Genomic DNA, 20000 nt, shown 5'->3' on the forward strand with positions numbered 1-20000 from the left:
ATTGGTGTATCTTTGAGAGCAGATCAAATATTAACTGACTCTCTTTGTGGTGTTGGGAATAAAATACACTTTCGCTCATTAATGATTAAGATCATTCACAAGTTTATTTTGTGACATGTTTCAACCCAAACCTTTTTAGGACACATACTGTAGCCAGCATAGCCGGGGAGGGGGGGCTTTATTGCCTGGCACTGAAGTCTCTAATCTTATCTAATATGCCATCGTTAGATGTTTTTACTGTCTGCAATGCTGAAAATGCACAATTGCCGTATGTTGGAGTTTCTGTGGCATCTACCGAGCTGCAAGGTTGTAACTTTATGTCGTCAAATAGCGTTTTTACAACCCATTAACAACAACCCCGGTCACTGACAGATAAGATAAGCAATGTGATCCAGGTCACGGCACCAATGTTACTTAGACCTGCCTGACATACCTGCTGGTTGTTCAGCCGGTTCCTACTGATGGTCCTCCTGTAGTAGCTAAAGTCATTCTGAATCGCTGGATTTGTCATCTACAGAGAGAGAGAGAGAGAGAGAGAGAGAGAGAGAGAGACAGAGAGAGAGAGAGAAAGAGAGAGAGGAGATATTAGAGGAGGTGTTAAATGCATGCATGGGATCAGGTTAGTATGTGCAAGACAAGAAAAATACATCCAATGCTGAGAAGTAGCTAAGCCAAATGTTTCACTTTAAATCACTTTAAAGTCCATTTCAACAGTGGCAAAACTAGCCCTTGAGTGCTGCAGTGGTGTCCATCAGTCAGCTTCAGTCACAGCAAAGACCAAGTCTAGAAGTCGTTATAGCCCTTAAGAACCATAATGGTGCATTCTCAGTCTATTTCAAGAGTAGCACCCATTCTCCCCTCCTACCCCCACCCCTCTTCTCCTCCTCCTCCTCCTCCTCCTCCTCCTCCTCCTCCTCCTCCTCCTCCTCACCTTGAGTTCATCGAAGCTGAGTGTGAAGTGCAGTATCTCAGCAAACTGCTTGGCCAGAGCCTGCTCTCTCTCCAGGTGCTGCATGGGCGCGTAGGGAGGGCTCGTCAGCGCCTCCAACAGGCTGCGCAGGGCATTCTCTGCAGACACACACACACATCTGTTAGTACACAACCATCCGTTCATGTATAACAGCCTTGTAACAGACCCTGATCCACACTCCAAAGTTCATCTGCACACTATGAAACCTGCATTCACCTGACATGGGCTAAGCACTGATATTACCTTGTCTCCTTGTAGCTGCCTTTATACAATCTAAAGGGCCATAAATACATATATTCATAGTATTCATAGACGGTGTGTGTTACAGATATGACTGGTCCCCTATGGAGGCACCCTCATCCTATCCACTACTTTCCCTTACCTTGGTGCCCATACACATGCTATTGAACCCTGACCACAGAAGCTGTACTTACGATAGTATCGCTTTAGCTTAGCTAGCATATCCCCAGAGGACACATCCCTTCCCTGCCATTAAAAATGCAGCAGCCCCTTTCTATAAATACAGCACCGATGCGTTTCATCTGAAAAGGCCCGAGCCCAAACCCCACTCTTCGCTCTTCCCTCCTGCTGCTCGCCCCTTAGCTAGCGTAGCATGGAACTAGACTGGGTAGAACTGATATTTGTGTTCTGAAAGAAGCGTTCCCGGTGGGGGCACTGCATTGCTGGCTGTATTTGGATGTTTTGTTCGGAGTGGCTGATTCAAATTGTTTTGTTTTTTTGTTTTTTTATCACATGGTCTCTCAGTGTGCATGTGTCTGTGTTTTCATGCAAATAGATCTGGGAGGTGAGGATGTGAAGAGTTTGTTGAGGATGAGGACAGTTTCCTCTGTAGTCATCATTGTGTGGGCCTCTTGTGGTTCTTTTCCTGACTCAGATCCTTTTCTCTACCAGAGGAGGAAGTTGAAGTGTTGTGTGTGTGTGTGCGTATGTGTGTTAAGTGTGAACTAAGAGTGGGTGTGTGTAAGAGTTTTAAGGTGCTATTTATGCAATCTGATATCACCACGGCCTAGCTTCTGCTCTAAGGTCAGTTTTGTGTTTTGCATGCTGTTAAAGTTCAGGTTTGGGGGGAGAGGGAGCTGATCTCAGATCTGTGCTGGAGGGAGACTTGTCCCCAGAGCTGAGGCGCTGACTACAGTACAGACTCCTCTGACTTCCTCTCTCTCTCTCTCTCTCTGTGCTCAACGGCCATGTTCCGCTGTTGCTGTAGCAACCACTGCCTGCCTGCTTGGTCAGGCTGCTGCAGAGGTTGCTGGGAGGAGGAAAGAGCTGTGTGTGTGTGTGTGTGTGTGTGTGTGGGTGAGTGGGTGGGTGGGTGGGTGAGTGGGTGGGTGGGTGTATGTGTGGCCTAAGGTGGTGCGGCCTGAGAGGAGAAGGCTGCCTGACTCACATTGTGTGTGTGAAATTAAATTGGTATTGTCATGACACGTGCTATATGAAGCCTGGTGCAGTGAGATACAGTAGACTCCTTCTCCTCTCCTCTCCTCTCCTCTCCTCTCCTCTCCTCTCCTCTCCTCTCCTCTCCTCTCCTCTCCTCTCCCCTTTCATCTCTCCTCTCCTCTGTTCTCCCCTTACCTCCCTTGCAGAAAGGTGTCAGATGCATTAACATGGCGTCTGACTGTTCAGACTCACCCAGTCTGAGGGAGAACTCGTAGAAGCGCTTCAGTTTGGCCACCAGGGGGCAGACTGCATTCCAAGCCTTTTCCTGCAGCTGCAGGTCACCTGGGTTCTGAATGGCCTAGAGCAGAAGAAGATAAACGGGGGGGGGGGGAAAACATACATTACATCTCAATGTTCTCAAAAACCCTCCAGGCTACCTTCCCTTTAAGACCACTGATGAAACAACCGGGCAGTTGTCAACCATGTTAGTGTAACCAACAACAACATCAGAGACCGTTAAAGGGAAGAAGATGAGAAGAGGATCACAGCCAGAGAGAATCCCAGATCAAAGCTAACAGCCATGTTAAACCCAACGATCGTTCTTACTGGGGTGGGAATTGAGGCAGTGGTTCCCAGTACAGTGCTGGTATTAGCATGGCTAATGGTAGCTGTTTACTCTGTGTTTAATGCCTGACTGGCTGCTTTGATGTCTGTGATCTGAGAGGGGGGAGTACACAGCTGAGTCAACCAGTAACCTGTCACCAACCCCTTACCGGAGAAGATCAATGACAGCTACCATGAAGGAAGTCAGCCAACGTTTGATCAACACTAGAAACTAACGTTTGATCAACACTGAAACTAACGTTTGATCGACAGTGAAACTAACGTTTGAACAGCACTCACTTTGTGTGCTAGGCTTCTCCAACATTTAAATAACACTAACCTTGTGTGCTAGGCTTCTCCAACATTTAAATAACACTAACCTTGTGTGCTAGGCTTCCTCAACATTTAAATAACACTAACCTTGTGTGCTAGGCTTCTCCACTAATGGAGAGACACACATGGCTGCATGGTGAATGACTAGACTAGTATCACACTATAAACGATGGAATGACATTCAAAGTAAACTTTGTGTAACATTCTGAATCTAAGAATGGATGACCACAACCTATTTGTTTAATGTGTGTGTCTCTCAGGGAGGTTATTGTTGGTCCCATATAAATAGTTGTTAGCGTATGGTAGAACTGTAAGTTAACTGACAAAATTAGCTCTATTCGTTGCTGTGTTTCTTTGCAATGAGCGTTATGTTTACTGTTGATTGATGCTTTTTATAGACTGCTTGCAGCAAACTGAAGTCGTGTGCGTGCGTGCGTGCGTCCTCACTTCTCGTATCTCCTGCCCCGCCCCATTATACGACTGCAGTTCGGCCAGTATCCCATGAGCCTCTTCCAGTACAGCGCTGACCTGGTTCCATACCGCTGTCTCTGCCTCTGTGGGCTGGGCGTCTGTTTAGAGAGAGGGAGCATGGGAAATGGAGTTTGGGGAGGGGGGTGATTGGGGAAGGATAGAGAGGAAGAGAAAGGATGAGGTAGAGAGGAGAGAAAAGAAGAGAGAGAGAGATGAGAAAGAGGAGAGTAGGGGAAATAGAGAGTAGGAGAGAGAGGGAGAGCGAGAGAGTGCAAGGGAGGGGAGGGGGTTCAGCGAGTGAGTGAGGGAGGAGGAGGATGGAGAGAGGAGAGTGAGGGCAAGACCTATACAACACAATCATTACATAGTGTACAGCCGTTTCCTGACTTGAGATATGACTTTAGGTCTAGAGGTCTTTGCTCTTGTTTGTCATACCGTTTGACTGACGTCCAAAGTGTGGTGTTACCACTGTGACTGTATGAATGTATTGTGACTGTCAAATGACCACCGTCATCATCACAAATCAACAGACTTTTCCATCTAAAATAGGCTACAACCCGTGCACATCTCAAGTCAGGAGCTGCCTCTCATAGATTAGGTTCATAGATTAGTTGATCCCATTGAATGGTAGAGGAAGCTACAAGGCAGTTCTGTCACACAGAGAAGGTCTGGTATCAGGGACAGGCCCCACAACTTGGTTGTACTGTATGGTCCAGGATGTCAGCCATATTAACCCAAATATGAGTGAGTTTCAGGTTTTGGAAGCTTCGGGAATTCGATCAGTTTGGTATCAATGATGATGATGATGATGATGAGGAGGATGTGCCGGAAATCCGCTTTTTTGCTGTGGTTGTGTTTAGGTTTTTCATCATTTCAAGTTACTCCTGTTGTTGGTTTGTGCGTGTTTGCATGTCCGTTGTGGTTTTAAAGTGTATACTGAAAAAGGGAGAGGATGAAAGTGAGAGGAGGAGAGAGATGTTGCCAGGAGAGATATATTGCGCTCGGCGAGGGAGAAGGCAGTGAGCTAGGGGAGGAAATCTGCTTACGCACTGGAGCATTTTCATCCCAGAATATGCCTTCAGCAATGTCTCGCTCCAGGCTGATCCTATGTGTGTGTGTGTGTGTGTGTGTGTGTGTGTGTGTGTGTGTGTGTGTGTGTGTGTGTGTGTGTGTGTGTGTGTGTGTGTGTGTGTGTGTGTGTGTGTGTGTGTGTGTGTGTGTGCACGCAGGTCTGTTTGAGTGGCCCACATTTAATTTGAGGGATTCATCCCAACCCAAATGCATTAGTAATGAGGCAAGCAAGCATTGTGGGGATTGTAGTGTATTTGAACTCCCGATGGGACACTGGTGTAGTTTCCCAGCAATATGCCGCCTCTGCCGAAATCTGTGCAGTTGCTTCTAGACACTGGTCCAGTCCCTCCCCGCCCACCCCCACCTCTCTCTCCCCAACTTCCCCAGCCCTTTATGGTTAAGATTTAGACGGGGAGGGAAATCTGATCCTAGAACTCTGCCTTCGGGTAACATCTCCCCAGAGTGTATAAATCCATCTATCTGTGTGTGTTAACATGTTAACCCGGGTGAAAGTGTCACTGTCTGATTTACAGTGCAGCAACAAATGTACGGTACGGACATCAGATGTTGTATTGTGCGTGTGTGCGGTGGACTTGATAGGCATAATTACCCTGTCAATTAACTGTTATGGCCTTATCCATCTCTCTTCATACAAATATGCGCAAGAGAGATTTGTTGCCCATGACTGTAGTGAGATCAGGTGAACGAACAAGCAAGAGGGACAACCTCCAGGCTCTCTTTCTCTCTCTCTCTCTCTCTCTCTCTCAGACACTGTGTGTGTGTGTGTGTGTGTGTGTGTGTGTGTGTGTGTGTGTGTGTACTGTGTGTGGGGGGGGATACCTATGCTCCCATAAGAGCCTGTGACTCAGGTAAATAGCATCTGTGTTCAGTTGTGTTGGAGTGTATTCAGTTAGGCTCTCTTCACACACTAACTGTTCAACTGTCACACACTAAATGAGGCTCCATGTGTCATATTGTCTGTTTTTATATCCTTAGGCAATATTTCCACCTCGATAAATGATAATATGCAGTTATGTTCCCCCGCACACACCTGTCACTATTAGCACTACATCTGGCACCATTACCACCATCACAGCAATAGTGATTTCTGATGATGAACCAGAGTTTACCCAGAGGTGTACCTTTTCCCTAGGCGGTGGGGGTCAGTTCCAGGTCATGGCTTAGGTTTTAATATTGATTTAGATGACAGTTTTGAGTCATATCTGTGGCGAAGAGTAAGTTGCATTGGAAGTGAAGGATGTTTTTTTCTTTATGTCATGGAAATAGCCTTAGCCTTTTGGTGATGGAGTTGAACCTTCACCTTGGTTTATGGTATGACCCTATGACCCTAAGGGTGACCCTAACCCTTAGCATTCATATTAGTAATGAAGTGGATTCTTAGGTGTCGGCCTCTGTTGGTTGGTGTTGGTTGAGGAGGCAAGGCCCAGGCTTCCTACTGTGTGACAGAGGTGACTGTTGCCTCTCAGAGGAACAGGAGAGCTCAGAGCTGGTGGCGGAGGGGGGAGGGGCTGTCCATTGGGGGGGCGAGGTTGCCAAGAGAGGGCGGGGATGCCCGGGGGGGGGGGGGGGGGGGGGGTGGGGCTGTCCAGAGCTGCTGAGCACAAGATAAGCTCACTTTGAAGTAGCTGACTAAGGTACGCTTTGATTTGAGTCGTCAACTTCATCATCTTCAGTACAGCCTGTAGTACCATAGCAAGATGATCATACAGGTCATACATGGGTTATGAAGGTCAGACCTAACCGATGATTGAATGACTTTAGGACAGCCCCCCTCCTCACCCTCTCTCATTTGCTGTAGGCTCACCCACATCCATAGGATCTATTACATACAGTCAACAAGATAGGAAGAACCAAGCTGTTAAAAGAGGGGGAACTTCAGGAATATGCAGGGAGGAAAAGAGAGTTAAAGGTTAAAGGTTAACATTTAAAGGGCAGAGTGAAATGAAGGAGGCAAGGATGGAGATGGCCATCTTTTAGGGGTAATGGTGACCGACCCTCATTGCCTACATACGCATGCAGGCACACACACACACACACACACACACGCACGCATGCACGCACGCACGCACACACACACACACACACACACACACACACAGAAGATGAGAAGACAGAGGGATGATGCTTGCCTTTGGCTGTAAGACATCTTCATCCCAAAGCAACAGGTCAAAGCAGGAAGGGAGGGGCATTCTCAAGACTGGCTAGATCACTATTTCCTGTTTTTTTATTTTATTTCGTGTGACCAAGTTTAGTAGCAGTTCCTCTATCCATGTTAACAGGCTAAATCATTCCAATCTGAAGACTCATTACCTAGGAAATCTAGTAATAGCCATTTTCCAGCTTATTGTTTGCTTCAGTCCAGTCCTGTATATACAGTACCAGTCAAAAGTTTGGACACAAACTTGCCAAGAGTGTTCAAAAGCAAAAGGTGGCTACTGTGAAGAATCTAAAATATAAACCATATTCTGGTTTGTTTAACACTTTTTTGTTCACTACATAATTCCATATGTGTTCCTTCATAGTTTTGATGTCTTCAATATTAATCTACATTGTAGAAAATAATAAAAAATAAAGAAAAACCATTGAATGAGAAGGTGTGTCCAAACTTTTGACTGGTACTGTACATGAGGGAGCAATTGTTCCAATATGACCATGAATCCAGATTGATACTTTATGTGTTGTTGGATTTTTCAGTCAAAGTGGTCTTAGAGAACACATCTTCTGTGTGTGTGTGTGTGTGTGTGTGTGTGTGTGTGTGTGTGTGTGTGTGTGTTTAAATGTTGCTGGATGTACAGTACAGTACAAACAGTATAAACGCTCTGACTGACGTTCAAATGCCAGTCCCTCGAGCAGAAAACAAAGAACAAAGGAAGAAGGGATGAGGAAGAGCTAAGGAGGGAGAGACACGGAGATGAGTGGGTCACTATGACAACCTAGAATGACAGAATGGAAGAACTGAAAGCAAAAGGAGAAACGGAGAGAGTAACTCAAAATAATAAGAAGCGGATGGTCTCACGTTCAAAGTCAAGGAAAACTATTGGGCCATGCTCAAGTTCAGCGCAAGCCAGCACTTTCAGGAGGTTTCCCATCAGCCCCCTGGAATAGAGAGAGGGGAGAAGTGGGTGGGTGATGAGGGTGTGTGTGGGGGACGTGTGTGTGTGTGTGTGTGTGTGTGTGTTTGTGTGTGTATGTGTGGTATGTGTGTGTGGTGTGTGTGAGAGGATGTGTGAGGGCTGAGGGCGTTGATAGGGGGGGGTCGGACGTGATGGAATCGTTGATGGTGTAGTCGAGGTATGTTGTCTGGGTGATGTTGGCATGGCAACGTGGACACACAAACTCTCTCTCTCCCCACTCTCACTCTCTCTTCCTCTCTCTCTCTCACTCTCTCCTTTGGCTCTCTAAAATGATGCCATTGTCTCCAAATAGTGCCTTTATAAAGACCTGAGTCACATAAGCCTCTGGTATAAAGAAGTGCACTACATCGGGTATAGGTTGTGATTTGAAATGCAGGCAGTGGCAATACTGGCAGCCATCTTGTATCCTGTATTTATCACTAAAGGCTGTCAGAGGATCCTTCACTTAAGAGGTTGATGAGGTTTTAATGGTGGCTCTAGAGCCTCAAGGCTGAGAGTGGGAGTAGAGAGTGTCTGAACATGACAAACCACACCCACAACAATACTCCATCACACCACGAACACACACCCACCCACCCGCAGCAACAACCCCTGCAAAGACCCCTCCTCCTCCTCCACCTCCCCCCGACCAGCACCATGCATCACACATGTATACACACACACACACACACACACACACACGTGTGTACACACACACAAACACATACACACACCCCAGTGATCACTTACTTTCAAAGTCCAGGAAAAAATGTGGACAGTTCTCTAAATCCTTGCCAAGGACCTTAATGAGGTTCCCCATGGCTGGCAACCTAGACAGGGGAAACAACAGACACATACAGTATATGGAAGACGACATCTCTCTCTTTCTTTCTTTCTTTCTCTCTTTCTTTCTTTCTCCTCTTCTCCTCTACTATTCTTCCATCTGGTCCTGTCCTGTCTTTTCCTCTCGTCCCCCCCCGCCCTCCCCTCCCCTTCTCTATTTTTTCCCTCCTTATGAATGCTATCACCACGTCCAAAGCTGTGTTACAGATCAATAACTGATTCGTTGCACATTCTGTGGTAAATCCGCTGGAGGTTCTCAGTTTGCATTGAATCTACAGTACGCTACGTGCACATTTTAATCAAGTTTTCGAAAAACTGCTTAGCTCAGTTTTCAGAAGTCTAGTGGCAGCTTGAGTCCATTCACAAGGGGGTGGTTGTCTGATAAAAGCTTGGTTCTATGTGACGATATTCACTCTTTATGCTCCTTATGTATGGGAGCTTTCTGACAGTAGGAGACTCTTGGTGGACAAGGCTCTCTGGGGTAAAAGGCCTTGTTGTTGTGAATCAACAAACCTCAACTGATGAGGGACATTTGTGGGATTCATACAGGGGTTGTTTTATGCTAGGCCAATTATAGCAGGTGAACAGACAGACAAGCTGACTTTTTATTTTGCTAATATATGAGAGGGAAATGAGCGAACTAGCAATTTTCTTGTCGCGGTCAACGCTGCAATTTAAGCCAGGCCATGTCTATGATCTTTGGTTTCAAATGGCTATTGAATTCAGGGATGGAGGGTCAGGAGGGAGAGGGGGGAAAGGATGGAGAAGGGTTGGGTGGAGAGGGGTAGAGGGGGGGGGTGTATTCTTTATATCCTAGCCCAGGGCCACCAAGACAGCATTGTCACTATTTCCATGACCTCTAGTCTCCACTATCTATCCTCGCCTCCTTCCCTTGTCTCAGAAGAGCTGGTTCACAGAGAAACATGACCGAGGAAGAAAAGGGGGCGGGGACAGCATTTCTGGAAAGAAATGCAGGCACAGCTCAGTTTCACTTTCGTTGCGGTATCCTCTTCATCGAGATGCCACGCTAGCAGAGTGCAGCCCTATCCATTTCCCTCTGAGGGCGATTTATGCCGAGCATTACCATGTTTACGAGATGTCACCATCCTGCACACAAGCCTCGTCCTTTTCACTGTTACTCAGCAGAATGGGTGTTGCAATGCAGCACGGGGAGAGAGAGAGAGAGAGAGAGAGAGAGAGAGAGAGAGAGAGAGAGAGAGAGAGAGAGAGAGAGAGAGAGAGAGAGAGAGAGAGCTGGGTGCTGAGTCACTGCCATAGCATTAGACTACAGTATGTATAAAATGGACCCTGCCCTCCCTCTTAGTGGTGCTGAGGGCTCTAGACCACCTGTTCTGTGATAGGCCCACAGATGCTTCACCCTGTCAAGCCCGGAATCAAATTCATAATTCCAGGGTTGCCAAGGTGATTCCAAAGATAATGTCCTGCTGTGATTCTTATACAGTGTATACTATATGTAATAATAGAGTATACATAATAAAGTGAGGGAGAAAGCAACTAAAAGTCCAATATGGCTACCATGAAGAGTAAGTAACTTTAACTAATGCACATCTCATGACTTACCCAAATGTTCCAATATATAACCTGAAACCCAATAACACAATATTCAAAGCAAATATTGCCAGTATAACTGCAGAATTTATGCCCTTGGAATTTGCTATTAGCATAGGCCATCCTCTCAGATCTTGGAGTGCTTAACACATGGAGAGATACACATGCACCGACAAACATGTAGTAAAAACACACACACACACACACACACACACACACACACACACACACACACACACACACACACACACACACACACACACACACACACACACACACACACACACACACACACACACACACACACACACACACACACACGCACGCACACAGGGCTGGAGCTGCATGTGGTCCAAACAGAGAGCACTGCTCCACCGGCAGTTGCCAGGAAACCGTCGGCCTAGTGATCTCTCCCTCCCAACAGAGGATGTGAAAAACAGCCAGTGAGCAGCCATTGAGCACACACACACACACACACACACACACACACACACACACACACACACACACACACACGCACACACACACACACACACACACGCACACACACACGCACACGCACACACACACTAACAACAAGGGTCGACAGAGGTGCTTTTTCTTTTATAGAAAACTATCAATAACAAGCTAAAAAGCTTTGGGTAGAAGTTGCCCTTAAACACAGATCTAGGATCAGCTTGCCCAACTCAAATCCGTATTATAACTATTGCTGGGAAAACACAAAATTGACATTGGATCAGTGTTAACCCTGCTCCCCTAGCATACTGTATACCAAACCTTCTTACCGTCACAGACCAGTCACAAGTCACTCTCTTTCCTCCTCCTTTCCTCCTTCGCCCTGTCTATGTGTCTTCTCACTCCTTCCACTCCTCTTCCTCTCCCCCTTCCCTCTCTCTCTCTCTCTCTCTCTCTCTGTCTCTGTCTCTCTCCTGTGTTGTATGTTGACTCGGCTTGGTGGTGGTAATCCCAGTTTGTCCCAGTTAAGCGTTCTAACTGGAGTCCCAGGGCAGAGCGTGTTATGTGTCTCTGTCCCTCCCTTAGAGACACTGACTCTGACTGAACACAGTGGTGTAGCTGCAACACCCCACCTCTACGCTCTCTCCCTGCCACACTTCTCTTTTCCTGCCGTCTATTAAAAGACATGTTTTTTTTGTTCTTTCTTTCTGTTTTATTTTCTCTCTGCTTGCTCACTAGATGTGTTTTGTCTCTCTGGTGCAGTGTTGTATTTGAAGGGGGAGGTGGGGGGACGGAGGGGAGAAGGGGGAGTAAGGTGTTAAGCCACAATGAACCAACTGCATCTACTGACATCTCTCTCTCTGTATTTCTCTCTCTCTCTCTCTCTCTCTCTCTCTCTCTCTATATATATATATATATATATATATATATATATATATATATATATATATAGTTTTTATATATATATATATCTTCTACTGGCCCCCTTTCTAGTTCACCCTTACTCTCTCTGTCTCTCTCCCCTAATCGCTCTCTTCACTCCCTCTCACTTCTCTCTCTCTCTCTCTCTCTCTCTACTCTCTCTCTTCCTCTCTCTCTCTGTGACTTCCTGTCCTCTCCGGCTGATGACGTCCTCAAAAATCACCCCAGTGGTCCTCTCTTCTCCTCACTTCTCTTTTCTACAGTACCCAAAGCTGCCTCTCCAACTTAGACCAGGGCTTGGTCATGTTGTGTAGCTCTAATTGTGTCCCTATGCTGTGAACAAAAAGGTAGGTACTGTAGAAGTAGAACAACCTACCCACACACACACACACACACACACACACACACACACACACACACACACACACGCATATGTCACAACCCTATAAGAGTCATTGGATGTGAAACTGGAGCATAACCTTACATAACCATCCCTATACAGCACTCATCTGTAGTCTAAGCACTCATCTGTAGTCATCTGTAGGGTTTCTACAGAAAGCCTAACCCCAACCCCAACCCTAGCCCCACAACAAGCACAGAGCCCCTCTCAACATTCTCATCGTCTACAATGTGTCTACCCTCTGAGCCATATGGCCTCTCAACCCTCCACTCCTGATTACTATAATAAGAGAACAGAGAAGTCCAAAAAGAGGAACTGTTCTCTGCAAACATCATTACTATTTGATCACAATGTCACAATGTTCTTAGCATTAGCCTAGCATTAGCCTGGCATTAGAAGCACGTCCAGTGGTGTTATAGGGTTAAAACAGTCAAGTGCAGTCACTTAGAAAAATGCTCATGTGAAGAAGATCGACAAGTGTAACTCTATCTCTTCTTTCAACCCCTTCTCTTTCTCTCTCTCTCTCTCTTTCTTTTTCTCTCTCTCTCTCTCTCTCTCTCTCTCTCTCTCTGAGGATGCAGTGGCCTGTGAATCTAACCCATTCAGCAGCTACTGTATAGTATGCTGCCACTGCATTCTCTCTCTCTCCTCCCCTCCTTTCTCTCTCTATTTTCTCCCACACCCATCTCTGTTCCTCTCCTTCAACCATCTCGCCACACCACCTCCCTCTCTCCATCCCTTCCCTATTGATCTCTTTCTATCAGGGACTTGCCCGTATGGTATTTAGCCATGGTCTCATGGTCTCACAGCTGTGGTAGAACAGTACTGTATATATTGTATATTATCCTATTATCCTCTCTGTTTCTTATTTTCTCTTTTTTTCCCGTTCCTACCTTTGCTTGTGTTTGTCCTTATAGAGCACTTCACTGCATCAACCAGGGCTTCTCAGCTCTCTACACAGACTACAGCATCAGCACCCACCACCTGAGAGAGAGAGAGAGAGAGAGAGAGAGAGAGAGAGAGAGAGAGAGAGAGAGAGAGAGAGAGAGAGAGAGAGAGAGAGAGAGAGAGATAGTTGGTCAATATAGTTGGTCTCTTCCATGGGAATCAGCAAGGACAGAGGGAACTGTGGTTCAGTTGGTAGAGCATGGTGCTAACAATGCTTAGGTTAGGGGTTCGATTCAGACAGATGAAGATGTACATTGAAGATATAATTTTACAATGTAATTCGCTTTGGATAAAAGCGTCAGCTAAATGGCATATATTATATTATTATGCAGGGAAGAACAGAATGGCAGTTGAAATGTCAAGGCATTGGGAACGGAACGATGGGAGAAAAAATGGGATTAAAACATGGTAATTCTGGTAATCCTCCTCTCTAATATACTGTCATAATGAAATGAACCTGTGCCCGATCATATCTATGTAAGCTTATCGTAACGGGCTCAAAACCCCACACTAAACCCTGGAACCCAATGTCTAGTGTAACTATTGACACTGCCCGTGTCTTAGTTGCATCATTCCAAAGAGGAAGAGAATGAGAGAGAAAGGCTTTGAGAAATGGTTGCCAAGGAAACTCTCTCCCCCTCATGGCAACGAAGAGGCAGAGAATGTTCAGAGCTATTGATTAGCCTAGCGACAACGCTAACCTCAACTGACTCCATCTCTGTACCTCCAGTCCTCAGACGACAGACTGACAGACAGACTTCAGTATTGTGAAGCAACAATTCAATTAAATTCAAAATATTTTATTTATCCCCCTTTTATCTTTGTGGGAATCCTCCACGAGCCGTCAGTGAGTTCTACAGCATTGTTTGATTCAAGAAAAGTCTTAATGTCCCCCGACCGAGGGGTGAAAATGATTGTGTGTCACATGGTATACCTGGCAATTTGAAGTTTTCAGTCAAACACTCTAATGAATATTCAGTTTTACATTTTAGCATTGTTCGAATTTCAAAATTACAAACAAGGACTTTAATACTTTAGAAAGGCAAGATAGCTTGGATATTGGGCAAAAGTTATCTAGGTTGAAGGGGTCACCACCTTTATGGAGAGGGAGCACATGGGCTGCCTTCCAAACCTTGAGAATAGTACCCTGAGATAATAGTCAGATTAAAAATGTATGTCAATGACATACAGGGCATATAGTACATCACAAGTACAAAAATATTGTTGACATGAAAACAAATATTTGATAGTTGTTGACTGATCTCCCATCGAGCCTATGAATAACCTGTGAGATGGAAGCCCTGTCAACCGTCTGACCAGGGTCAGCCAAACCACCGTTTCTCTCAAACAAAAAAACCTGCCGTGATAAAATGCTGATTAAAAGCATCACTTATCTAATTATTTTCAGTAATGAGGCCAGAGTCTGACAAAACTTGCTTAGGTAGGGAGGAAGGGGAATTTCCGTGCTTCAGAGCATTAGCTCCTTTTCTAGATGTAATAGGATCACCAGCATAATCCGCGATAGCATTTAGAAAGTTGCTTGATTTAGCTTTCTTAATTGGGGTAGTGCAGCTATTTCTCAGTTTCTGAAAAGCTGCCAATCGGCCACTGTGTCAGTTTTTCTAGCTCTGGCCCAGGCGTGGTTTCTCATCAAAAGGAGATCCGAAAGTTCTGTGGAATACCAAGAATTAGTTCTAACGCGCTAAAGGGGGTGTGTTTGTCTGCCAGAGACATAAATATAGACAAGAACTTTCCTCTTGACAGTACTTTACTCTTGTGAGCTTTTAGATAATGGGCTATTACCCATGAGCATTCTTTTTATGTCACAATTTTATTTATGGCTGAGCTCGCGTGTGTCTCACGCCGCCATTTTGTGGTTGTCAGATGCGTAAACATGGCAATTAAGACACATTTCGTCTGTTTTTTTGTAAGGATCTATTCAAGTTCCAACCAAGGATGGCGAGCTGCCCAAGATAACAGATCTAATAGAAGATTTCACATGCCAAGATCTTCTTGTTTTTCCTTGGAAGGACACTGAACTCTATTGGTTTGTTGCACTTTCTGGTGTGGTAGGACAAAGCCTTGCACGATTCTCATCACATCACCTACTACCTCACGGTGTAGTTGGACTTTCACTCACACCCATTCCACTCACATGGTTTACATTGTGATTTGACTGATAATGGGAATTGATGTACATTGTGATTTTCTTGTTTTGAACTGTGGTACTGTGACTCTTACTGTGAATACATTTCGTAATTGAGGGTTACTGATATTCCATCTGTCAGAGATATATTACGGGTACACTAATAGAGATTAATACCAGGTTAAGTATTATTTGATGCTTATTAGTGTGTTATTACCATTCTCTATAGTGACTGGTGTATCATTGTACATTGTTTATGATTGACCATTCTCTTTTCTGTTTCAATACATGCCAGCATATTTTCCTACTTGATATCTGTCTCTGGTCATTATTTACCAGATGACTGCTCCAGTAGTGAACCAAGACTGGCCCATCCTTTGTGTATACTCTATGGTTACAACAGTACACTGTACATCTTAAGTACTACACCATGTTGACCAGTGAACAACAGTTGCCTGACATCACAAATACATCAACATTAACCTCTGTGCAGAGGTGCATTCTGGGATAGATTTCACTGACAGGTCCCCCCTCCATTCATCATCAGAGTGCCTTTGACATTGAAGACTATAAATCTATACAATGAGTGGTGTAATAAGCAAAGAGGTTGTAATTATGGCTATAAACCATTATACTGTATGCTTCATGTCCCTTCTCCTTTGTTTTCATATTTGTTTCTGTTCACAAATGGATTGGTCTGTTATTGATCCCTCTTCAGCCGAGTGCAAAAGGTCATGGACATGACGAGGTCAGGAGGGGCCAAGACTCAATAGAGGAGACAGGGAATGAAATATGATCACTCTCTGTAGTGGAAGTTCTATGACAATAGGTCACTGCACTGAGGTACTGTATCATTGAAGCCTTTAGATATGATGTAGCCAATGACAATCACCTCACTAATAAGTCACATCATCAATCAATAATGTTTATCCACAGCAGCATGACATGCAATTAGCCTCTAGGCTAACACATTGATAAGCATTTTATTTGTTTTTACTTAGAACCAATACTCTGACTCTCTCCAAGTAAGGGGTACTTGGACCCTTTGCACAGCTTCCAGACAATTAGGCTCAAAACTTTAAGTTGAGAAGTTTTGGAAATTGAGGAACATAGTTGGATCCTGTCTTTTCTTTTAAGAAAGGGACAGAAAAAAAGAGAACACACAGAGAGAGAGAGAGAGAGAGATGGAGAGAAATGAGCACAGAACAAAAGAGTGGTGTGTGAGGGATCCCTCTTTTTGTCTGAGGTATTCCGTTCATGTTATTTTTGGTGACTTAGCAAGACTTCTCCTTCTCTCTCTCTCTCTCTCTCTCTCCCTCTCTCTCCCTCTCACTCTCTCTCCGTCTCTCTCAGTCTCTTTGACTCTTTCTCACACACACTCCTAACCTCCCCAGACACACTCCTATCTCCACCTCTATCTCAACCCCTTTTCATTCTCGCTCTTTCTCTCTTTCATTCATTCAAACACCCTCAGACTTCACACCCTTTCAACCTTGTTTGCTCTGTTCCCCTCCCTCCTCTCCCTCCCTCCTCTCCCTCCCTCTTCTCCCTCCCTCCCTCCTCATACTCTCTGTGGTGTCGGAGGTGAGGGCACTCTCATGTTGCATCATTAGCTAGCGTGCTTGGTTATTGCAGCATGAGCTATTGGCTTGTCTGAGAAGAGGAGAGGAGAAGGAGAGGAACGGAGATAGGGAGGAGGAGGAGAAGAGAGAAGATGTGTATTGACACAGGCCTCGTCTTAGGAATAGATTGGAGGTGGCAGTGTCAGAGCTAGCTGAACCATCAGCGTAGACTGACCACCAATGCAATGCTACAGCTGATTTGTCACCAAGGCGTGCACGCGCACACACATACACACATACACACACACCACACACACCACACACACACACACACACACACACACACACACACACACACACACACACACACACACACACACACACACACACAAACACCACACACACAAACACCACACACACACACGCAGACACACACACACATACACCCATAAACACACACACAAACACACACACACACACACACACACACACACACACAAACACCACACACACACAAACATCACACACACACAGATAAAACACACAGACACACACACACACACACACACACACACACACACACACACACTATTTTGCCGGCCCTTGTCGTGAGGTGAGGATGAAAGCGGAATAAATGGTAGAGGGAGGGGGAGAGAGAGGGGGAGGAGGAGAGGGGTATGATTCTCCAACATCACCCCTCCCCCACTCCATTTCCCCTCTCTCACTCTCCACACGCACAGAGAATAGGCTGAGACCAGAGGATGGTGCCTCATGAAAAGACGATTGCAAATGAGCATTGTGTTTCTCTGCTGCAGGGCTGACAAAGGGAGAGAGGGAAAGAGAGCAAAAGGAGGGAGAGTGGGGTCTGGGATATTCCTGCTGCACTTGAACTCACCGTGTAATATTCTGAATTACATTTTTCCATTGCCGTTTTCTAAGGAAAATGAAGAGCTTAGGCATTGTGAGAGAGCTGATTTATCATAAAATAGATTCATGGTTTGTTGAGGATCTTGTGAATATATGTGAAAATGAATGAATATGTAGGTATATATACAGTATATATATATATATATATATATATATATATATATATATATGTATAAAACTATGTTTTTATATATATATATATATACATATGCACATTTGGTGAGGTAAGGCATGCCTATTTTGTCTCTTCTCTGTATCCACCACAAATAAACGTATGCCTTGGTTATTCATGTCTACATTAACATTTGAATACCATGGTTTTGCTCAGGGGCTGCATTTCTATGTTCAAAACCCAGCTTTAGAATAACAGATTTGGCTCCTGTAAAAACAACCGCTAGATATGTATTCTTTTAAACCCTTGTATCCATTTTGGTAAAGCTAAGAGTTATAATGTGCTTGCCAACATTGAGGTCTATAAGAATGAGCTTTGTGCTACAGTATCATGGTCGCTGACTATGTGTGTTGTGTGTGTGTCTCACCATGTGTGTCAGTGTTGTGGGTATCACTGCCATCTTCCCCCCTGACCGACCCCCTCCACATCAGTAAACAAAGAGAAATGATGCATGAGTCTGAACAGACAGCTCTCTTTGTCCCTGATGTTCTGGGAACATACTGGTTAATATGGGTCAGGGTGTCTGTGCGTGCGTGCGTGCGTGCGTGCGTGCGTGCATGCGTGCGTGCGTGTGTAATACGTGCGGCACTGAGGATGGGCTAGCTTGCTCCCCTAGAGTGTCCCTGTCCCATGATGACCTACTATCCTTCAACTCTCCTACACTCTGTCTGTTCTTCCATCCATCAGTCTATCTGTGTGTCTGTATCTATCTATATGTCTGTCTGTCTGTCTGTCTGTGTGTTTGTATCTATATATCTGTCTGTCTGTCTGTCTGTCTGTCTCTCAAACACATGCATTTATGCACATTCAAAATACATATCTCATAGAAATACTCAACTCTCTGTCCTTCTTTCTTTATCCCCTTTCTTAATTTATTTCTCTCCTTTCACATAACTACCATACTGCATGCTACTAGAGAATTAATCTATGACCTCCATATGATCCAGAATCTATATTTAACTCAACAGAGGTCATCCATTCTCTACAGACCAAGGAGGGTCCATGTCCTTGACTGATGTGACTCTCTAAAATACAGTCTCACTGCATCTGAAATAGCACCCTTTTCCCCACCCTCTATAGCCCCACAGGACAATGGATTAAAGCAGTGCACTACAATACACAGTATGCATGTATGATGTCTTAAGTCTCAGTTGCAGAGAAGGCTTGGATATGATAACAAGGATGAGTAAAGCTTCCTCTACATACATTACCATGAGATGACCCAGAGAGAGTGTGTGTGTGTGTGTGTGTGTGTGTTTATGCATGCAAATGCCATGCTACTTTTGCCAGTTTGACTGATCAAACACTGAACAGGGACCTGGCTGCCAGCCTCATAGTGTGCCCCTGGCAGAGCTGGCATACCGTAGACGTGCACACACACACACACGCACACACACACACACACACACACACACACACACACACACACACACACACACACACACACACACACACACACACACACAGGCTGAGGCTCTGAGATAGAGATGAGAAGAAATAAGATGAGAGGACCACCAGTGGTGTTGCTGCAAATAGAGTCCCCTTGGCGGTGTCACGCCGAATAGAGTCCCATCAGTGGTGTCATGCCAAATAGAGTCTCTCAAACACTCCGATTGCAAAACAGAGTCCCTTCAAACAAGGCTGACATACAGTACAAGTATTTGAGTTCCTGCAGAAATACAGAACATACAGACATATATCAAGGACTGTCTTCCCTCCTAATGTTATTCCAATCTGATGAAAAGGAAACCAGGGAAGGCCAGGGGATGCATATCAATAGTCCACAGTGTATTCATCTCCTCTCTCCAACAGCACTGATCTAAAGACTCTGGATAAGCGACAACAAAGTGGCAGATGTTCCCAGGGAATCTGTTTCCACAAGTCCAGTCATTTCACATTAGTAGAAGAAATAGAGAAAGGAGAAAAGGAGAGGAGACCGTTTCCCCACCAATGTGGGATGAAAAAGCCAGTGAAAGCCTACTGTCTGATACAAGTATCTGCTCCTCTGAGGCCTAAATCACAAGAGTATTGTGTTTCAGTATGATGTGTAAGAATCGACGATCCTTCTCAGTGAGC

The 20000-nt window shown here is 45.1% G+C and overlaps 1 protein-coding gene across 4 annotated transcripts in view; it reads right to left on the reverse strand.

The window, feature by feature from the left end:
• fam49al (family with sequence similarity 49 member A, like) overlaps positions 1–20000 on the reverse strand; it is a 30958-nt gene that overhangs the window by 4601 nt on the left and 6357 nt on the right. Inside the window, exons 2-8 of one of the 4 annotated variants that reach the window (XM_083681071.1) lie at positions 13063–13153; positions 8731–8810; positions 7884–7963; positions 3752–3873; positions 2621–2726; positions 932–1068; positions 434–511 (exon numbers count right to left, since the gene is read on the reverse strand). In XM_083681071.1, the coding sequence (XP_083537197.1) occupies positions 434–511; positions 932–1068; positions 2621–2726; positions 3752–3873; positions 7884–7956 (516 nt within the window). In that variant the 5' untranslated portion in view covers positions 7957–7963; positions 8731–8810; positions 13063–13153. Of the gene's footprint in view, positions 1–433; positions 512–931; positions 1069–2620; positions 2727–3751; positions 3874–7883; positions 7964–8730; positions 8938–11177; positions 11459–13062; positions 13154–20000 lie in introns of those variants that run through there. The other 3 variants (XM_083681070.1, XM_083681069.1, XM_083681072.1) reach the window with 3 other exon arrangements.

The sequence above is a fragment of the Argentina silus genome (genome assembly GCF_951799395.1).
Source record: "Argentina silus genome assembly, chromosome: 11".
In the NCBI taxonomy this organism is placed as follows: Eukaryota; Metazoa; Chordata; class Actinopteri; order Argentiniformes; family Argentinidae; genus Argentina; species Argentina silus.